Consider the following 6,000-nt stretch of genomic DNA (forward strand, 5'->3'; position numbering starts at 1 on the left):
TAGTATTTTTACTGTGAAATATAGAAATTAATAAATATAATCCCACAGGAAGTGGCAAAATATTGCACACTGAAATTTGCGCAGGAATGTTACACAGTAGGCCTATGTGCACAGTACACAGTATAAATATAAGTGATGCGGATAAGGATATGTATACATATACAGGACAATATAAGTATGTATATGATATAGTATAATCATATGATAGGAACATATTACACTGTATAACTATGTGTAATCTGTATATAACATGGTTATCTGCCTTGTTGACATATTTTAGGCTTTCCTTACCTTGGTGAAAGAGCATGTTGCCGTTCATTGCTTTAAATTTTTTTTTTTTTTTTTAAATTAGTCTTGTATAGTAGTCAAAAGCAATTACAACCTATCATTTTTTGCAAATGTAATGATTGTAATGATTTAATAACTTATGTCATCTTTATCACTTTCAGCTGGACAGACAGGGACCAACATGTGACTACCAATTACTGTCAAGTGGCAGCACAATAGGTCACTGGACTAGCAGCAGCAGTTTATAAACATTTATATTTTATGTATCTTTGTCTTTTTTCTATGCACTTATTTACGGCTATAAAATAATTTTCTAATAAACTCAGAAACATGAGTAGCATGTCAAGCAGTTTGTCTGTGCCCTTCCCTTCATGTTGTCCTCTCATAGTCTCCACCTTGGTGGTGCCTGGGGATGTTCCAGTCGTTTAGAGAGAGGTACACATGAACGTTTTTTTCACTGACATGGAGATGAGAAAAAATAAAATGGATAAAGCCAGCAGGAATAATTTTACACTCACTTCAGATTACAACAAAAGAATATTTGAGGTTATCATTCTCAAAAACTGCATCAGCACATTTTCCACAGACAAAGACCACACCATGGGAAGCTTTGGGTTATTAAAAATTAGAAACAGTTAAAGGCTTGCAAAACCCAGGGAGATGAGACGCAGGGTGAGGGTGCTGTCTCATTGCAGGGAGTGTTCAGGCTCCATTGCATCCCCCTGTTCTTGTGCTGAAAGAGAGAGGGGGGAAGGGTTAGACAAACCTATTGTCCTCAATTACTCAATTAGTTGTTTTCTGTGGACAAGAAAAAAAAAAGCTTTCCTCTTGATTTTTAAGGTAACACAACCTGACTAACTGACTCATTGAGTTGATGGTCATTTTATAGGTGAAGCATTCCTTTAAAATTATGCAGTCTTTTGAAATTGTATAATTACGGTTATGATTATTGTTTTGTTTCTTTACATTTCTTTATAACTTACGTGTCTCACCTGTCTCCTACATCACTGACAGACTTGTAAAAGTACATGCCCTCTTTGAACTTATGCTGGTGAATAAAGTATGAAATCATCTCTTCACTTTGTCAACTCATCAACTTTACCTTTGACAAACATTTATTTTTAAAATCACATCACACACTGGCTCTCTTTTATTAAGCTCTTTTACAAAAAGCACAAGTGGAATCTTTAAACAAGCACATTTCTATTGCTACAATGTCTCGGTAAGTACTTGTGTATTTTTTTTGTCTTAATTTTCAAAATTTAGGCAAAGTAAATCAAAAGTATCTGCAATTTACTGCCTTTGGTTCTTGTTATGGATTGATTTGAGGATTATTTTCATGATTCATTGTTTAATCTGTGAAATGAAAATTTTAAAAATGCTCATCACAATTTCACTTCTTCAAAATGCTTCTTTTCTCCAACCAGCAATCCAAAACCCAAAGACTCATAAATCAGCCTATAAATTACAAAGAAAAGCAGCAAATCTCACATTTAAGAAGGTGGAACCAGCAAATGTTTGACATTTCTGCCGAAACAATTAATCAATTGTCAAAACTGTTGGCGATTGATTTTATTTTGATAGATTAATCGACTAATTTCTGCAGTTCAAATTTCTCAGCACAATGGGAGGCTCAGACTCCTTATTACCCTTCCAACAAAGTTTTGTGCATATACTTTGCTTCATGACTGTTGTATGACTTGTGCACTAACATGCAAATGTCCCTTTTCAGTCCAGCTGAGAGAGAATCTTCACTGTTACCATGCACCACACAGTGGAATGGGCTCACTCCCCCAGTCAGCGTGGCTCTGCCTGAATAGGCAGACCTGATCCACACCAGATCACTGACTGAGGTGTTGAGATCTTATGGTGTATTCGAGGACAACTCAGAGCTGCAGCACAGGTATGACACATCTTTCATTATTCCCATATAGTAATTAAAACAGCTTGGAGTGGTCGAACTCAAGAAGACATTTAGATTTTCAGTGCGTTTTGTGGCTTTTATGAAATGACAACATTAAAAAAATGATCTTTGTGTTTTATTATCTGCAGAGAGAAAGTTGTGAAAAACCTAGAGTCATTCTATAAGGAGTGGCTCCAAGAAATCTGTGAACAAATGGTAAGACATTTTTCTTTATCTATACTGTTTTGTTGTTGTTGTTGTTGTTGTTTCAGAAGTAACTCCAGATATGACACTAGAAACATGTTATTGTATTGTTAATACATTGTATTACTTTTTTGGTTGGTTTTAGAACGTACCTGAAACAGTCACTGCACACGTTGGTGGCAATCTCATCCCGTTCGGTTCCTATCATCTGGGAGTTCACTCAAAAGGTAATGAGTTTCTCTCCTCAGCTGGCAGCTTTTGTTTCTCAGAGGTTCCTGACTTCACTGATAAATTTGCCGGCCATCAATTTCACAAGTGACACCTAGATGTTATAGTCAAGGGGCGTGCAGCATGAATGTACAGTACATAGTGAAGATAATGGCTCATAGCATAGTTACATATTTAAACAGACTCTCCTCTCATATGAATCTGTGCTGTTCTGACAGGTGCTGATATCGATGTCCTCTGTGTTGGACCCAGTTTTCTTGAGAGAAAAGATTTCTTCACCTCCTTCTTTCAAAAGCTGAAAGCTCAGGAGGAGGTCAACAACATACAGGTTAGTCTATCAGTGCTTCACTACTGTATGTGCAAGTTCAATGACATTTTTCTCCCTGTTGCAAGTGACTGACAATATTGTTTTTCTTTAGGCTGTTGAAGAGGCAACTGTTCCGGTCATCAAGTCTTCCTATGAAGGAATTGAGGTAATTTGTTCAGAGAAAAAGTATAAACTCTCCTGTGTGCAGTATCCCTCTTTAAGATTTGTCTGCATGTGTCTTGATCATTGTTTCTGTGTTTGATTGTTTTTATTATTCTGTTTGTTTTGTAGGCTACAGAGTCACAGAGGAGATCCTCAGAGCTGTGCCCAACGTGCACAACTTCAGGCTCACTCTGAGAGCCATCAGACTGTGGGCCAAACATGAGTTGAACACATGTCTACACATTTCAAAAAGTCAGTTTGCAGTGGGCTAATGTAAATTAAAACAGACCATTGTTAACATTAGGTAACATTGTGAACTGGAGGTCTTAATTTTTATTCTCATCCTCTTATTTCTCCTCAGGCCGTAACATTTACTCCAGCGCCCTGGGCTTCCTTGGCGGTGTTTCATGGGCCATAATACTGGTCGCCAGAATTTGTCAACTATACTCAAACTCTACAGCGTCCACCCTGGTGACCAAATTTTTCCTGGCCTACAGTATAAGGTGAGTTGACAAACCAACATCGACTTGAGTTTAGGAAGGCCCTGTTTAGACCTTGTATCAACATGTGCTTTGGCTGATCTGATCACAAGAGGACAGTGCTAAATACAAGTGTAAACCGCCACCAAGGTGCATTGTGATCCGATCACTCAAACCACTTGCCAAGGTGGGCTGGGACACATTCGACCACATATCTTTTGTAGTGTAAACTCTAATGTGTCCTGATGCGTTCCTTACAAGGGCTTCATCATCAGTGCAGGATGTGGTGGTTGTTTTGGTGACAGCAGGCTCTATAACTTACCCATTTTATGTCGAGTTGGACAAAGTGTTGTGTGACTGTGCATCGTTTTGCCTTATGGAAGGATACGTGTTGAATTCTGCTGACAGCGATATCTCCAGCTGTACTGACACAACCACTAACGTGACTAGCGAGCATGCTACAGAGCAGCTAGCAAAAGTGTGGATGTAATACCTGTGTGTGGGGCAGCAACGTAATCTGCTGGAGACGCATGGTTAACACAGGTGTAAACGATGATGTGTCTTGGCTGTTCATGTGTGACCAGATCACCAAAACGCATGCTAATACCAGGTCTAAACAGGGCCTAAAAGACACTGAGATCCTCTGTAATCATAGTCACCTCACTTGACCATGAGTGAGTTGAATTAATGTGTTGCTTCCATTAAATGCAGACTTGCTCTCTATGGACTTTGTAAAAGTTGCAGATGATGATCAGATGATGTGAAAATATCTTGTGTTGTGTGTCAGGACATGGCCAACCATAATTCAGCTGAACATACCAGAGGAGTGCAAATTCAACCTCCCTTTCTGGCCTCAACAGGAGTTTTATTAGGATTTTAGGTAACGAATAAAGGAGACATGTCAGTCGGTTAATTATGAAATTTGCTCAGAAGCACAGGTAAACTGAGAATACTGTGTTCTTCTGCATTTCCAGATTCATCCAAGCGACCGCTACCACCTCATGCCCATCCTCACCCCATCATACCCGGTGCAGAACAGCGCGGTCAACGTGTCTCACTCCACGGTGGCCATCATGTCAGAAGAGTTCAAGCGAGGTATGTAGTCACCAAGCTGAAATCCACCAAATCCTCACAGTGCACTCCTGCATCATGGGCCTGTTACCTTTACCCTAACAGAGTCGAACACAATCTCAGAACATTCGTGTTGGCTCTGATACAAAATCAGTGGGTCAGGAAAAGGAGTTTTAACTTCAATTACTGTGCTGTCATTCTGGATTAAGTTAACACAATTTAGCAACTCAGAGCTTCCAAAATATTACACAGATTCAATAAACAAAGATGGGATTTTGTTTCACTCAGACTTTAACTAGCTTTCCTTTCCTCACTCACAGGCCACACCATCACCGAGGAAATACAACAGAACAAAGCAGAGTGGACCAAACTGTTTGAAAATCCAAACTTCTTTGAGAAGTACCATTATGTATTTTCATGTATTTTAATGCTTTTTTTTCTTATGAACTGTTGAATGTCTGTTGTGTGTTGAATGTGCAAAACTGTGAACTGTTGAATGTCTGTTGTGTGTTGAATGTGCAAAACTGATGCAATTTCCATTATGCTTATCTTTTGTATTTTGTGACTGATTTAAATTTGTCCTTGATTTTAATATTTGAATGCCGGTTTCTTAATGAAGGTGCAGACAGGGTTTTTCTCGTTTGCTGTTATGAACTGAAAATGTCGAAAGAATTGTTTTAAAGTGATTTCGGAAGTCATAGATCATAAGTTTGTTCCCATTCAGATTTTCAGATTTTCACTTAACTTAAATTTGATAGTTGAGTGCTGATTGTTTTATGGATGCACAGAGCAGGCTTTGCTGTTATTATTTCAAAATAAGGACTGAAATAAGGACTGAAGCTTGTTCAGTTGATGTAAGAGGCTGTTAATGTGTGCTATCTGACTGAAGAGTTTCTGTTGTTGCATCTTACATTGTTTTGTTTGAATAAATCTGCCGTGTGTTCTGATCTCTCTTTTTTCATTTTGCCAAATTTGTACTGAAACTCAGTAAGATTATTGAGCAATTGGAAGGTCAGAACAGGCAGCGTTCTTGATGTGGCTAATAATGTTGTTAAGATTCAACATCAAATACACGCACACACACACGTTCTTGACAGGAGCCACTCACCTTTTTAAACAGGCTTCATCCTGGAAGCGACGGACCCAGACACAGTTTCCTAAAGGTATGGATATACACTATATATACTCAACAAAAATATAAACGCAACACTTTTGTTTTTGCTCCCATTTTTCATGAGCTGAACTCAAAGATCTAAAACTTTTTCTACATACACAAAAGACCATTTCCCTCAGATATTGTTCACAAATCTGTCTAAATCTGTGTTAGTGAGCACTTCTCCTTTGCCGAGATAATCCAT

The 6,000-nt window shown here is 38.5% G+C and overlaps 1 protein-coding gene across 1 annotated transcript in view; it reads left to right on the forward strand.

Annotated features, from left to right (window-relative positions):
• Window positions 1-1,502: 1,502 nt before the first annotated feature.
• The window catches only part of LOC126393882 (poly(A) polymerase type 3-like), a 7,368-nt gene continuing 2,870 nt past the window's right edge, over window positions 1,503-6,000 (forward strand). Inside the window, exons 1-9 of the mRNA XM_050050291.1 lie at window positions 1,503-1,510; window positions 2,341-2,407; window positions 2,541-2,622; window positions 2,842-2,951; window positions 3,043-3,178; window positions 3,222-3,311; window positions 3,454-3,595; window positions 3,833-3,869; window positions 4,546-4,666. Of these exons, the coding sequence (XP_049906248.1) occupies window positions 1,503-1,510; window positions 2,341-2,407; window positions 2,541-2,622; window positions 2,842-2,951; window positions 3,043-3,178; window positions 3,222-3,311; window positions 3,454-3,595; window positions 3,833-3,869; window positions 4,546-4,666 (793 nt within the window). The remainder of the gene's footprint in view (window positions 1,511-2,340; window positions 2,408-2,540; window positions 2,623-2,841; window positions 2,952-3,042; window positions 3,179-3,221; window positions 3,312-3,453; window positions 3,596-3,832; window positions 3,870-4,545; window positions 4,667-6,000) is intronic.

Source organism: Epinephelus moara, chromosome 1, assembly GCF_006386435.1.
Source record: "Epinephelus moara isolate mb chromosome 1, YSFRI_EMoa_1.0, whole genome shotgun sequence".
Taxonomy (NCBI): domain Eukaryota; kingdom Metazoa; phylum Chordata; class Actinopteri; order Perciformes; family Serranidae; genus Epinephelus; species Epinephelus moara.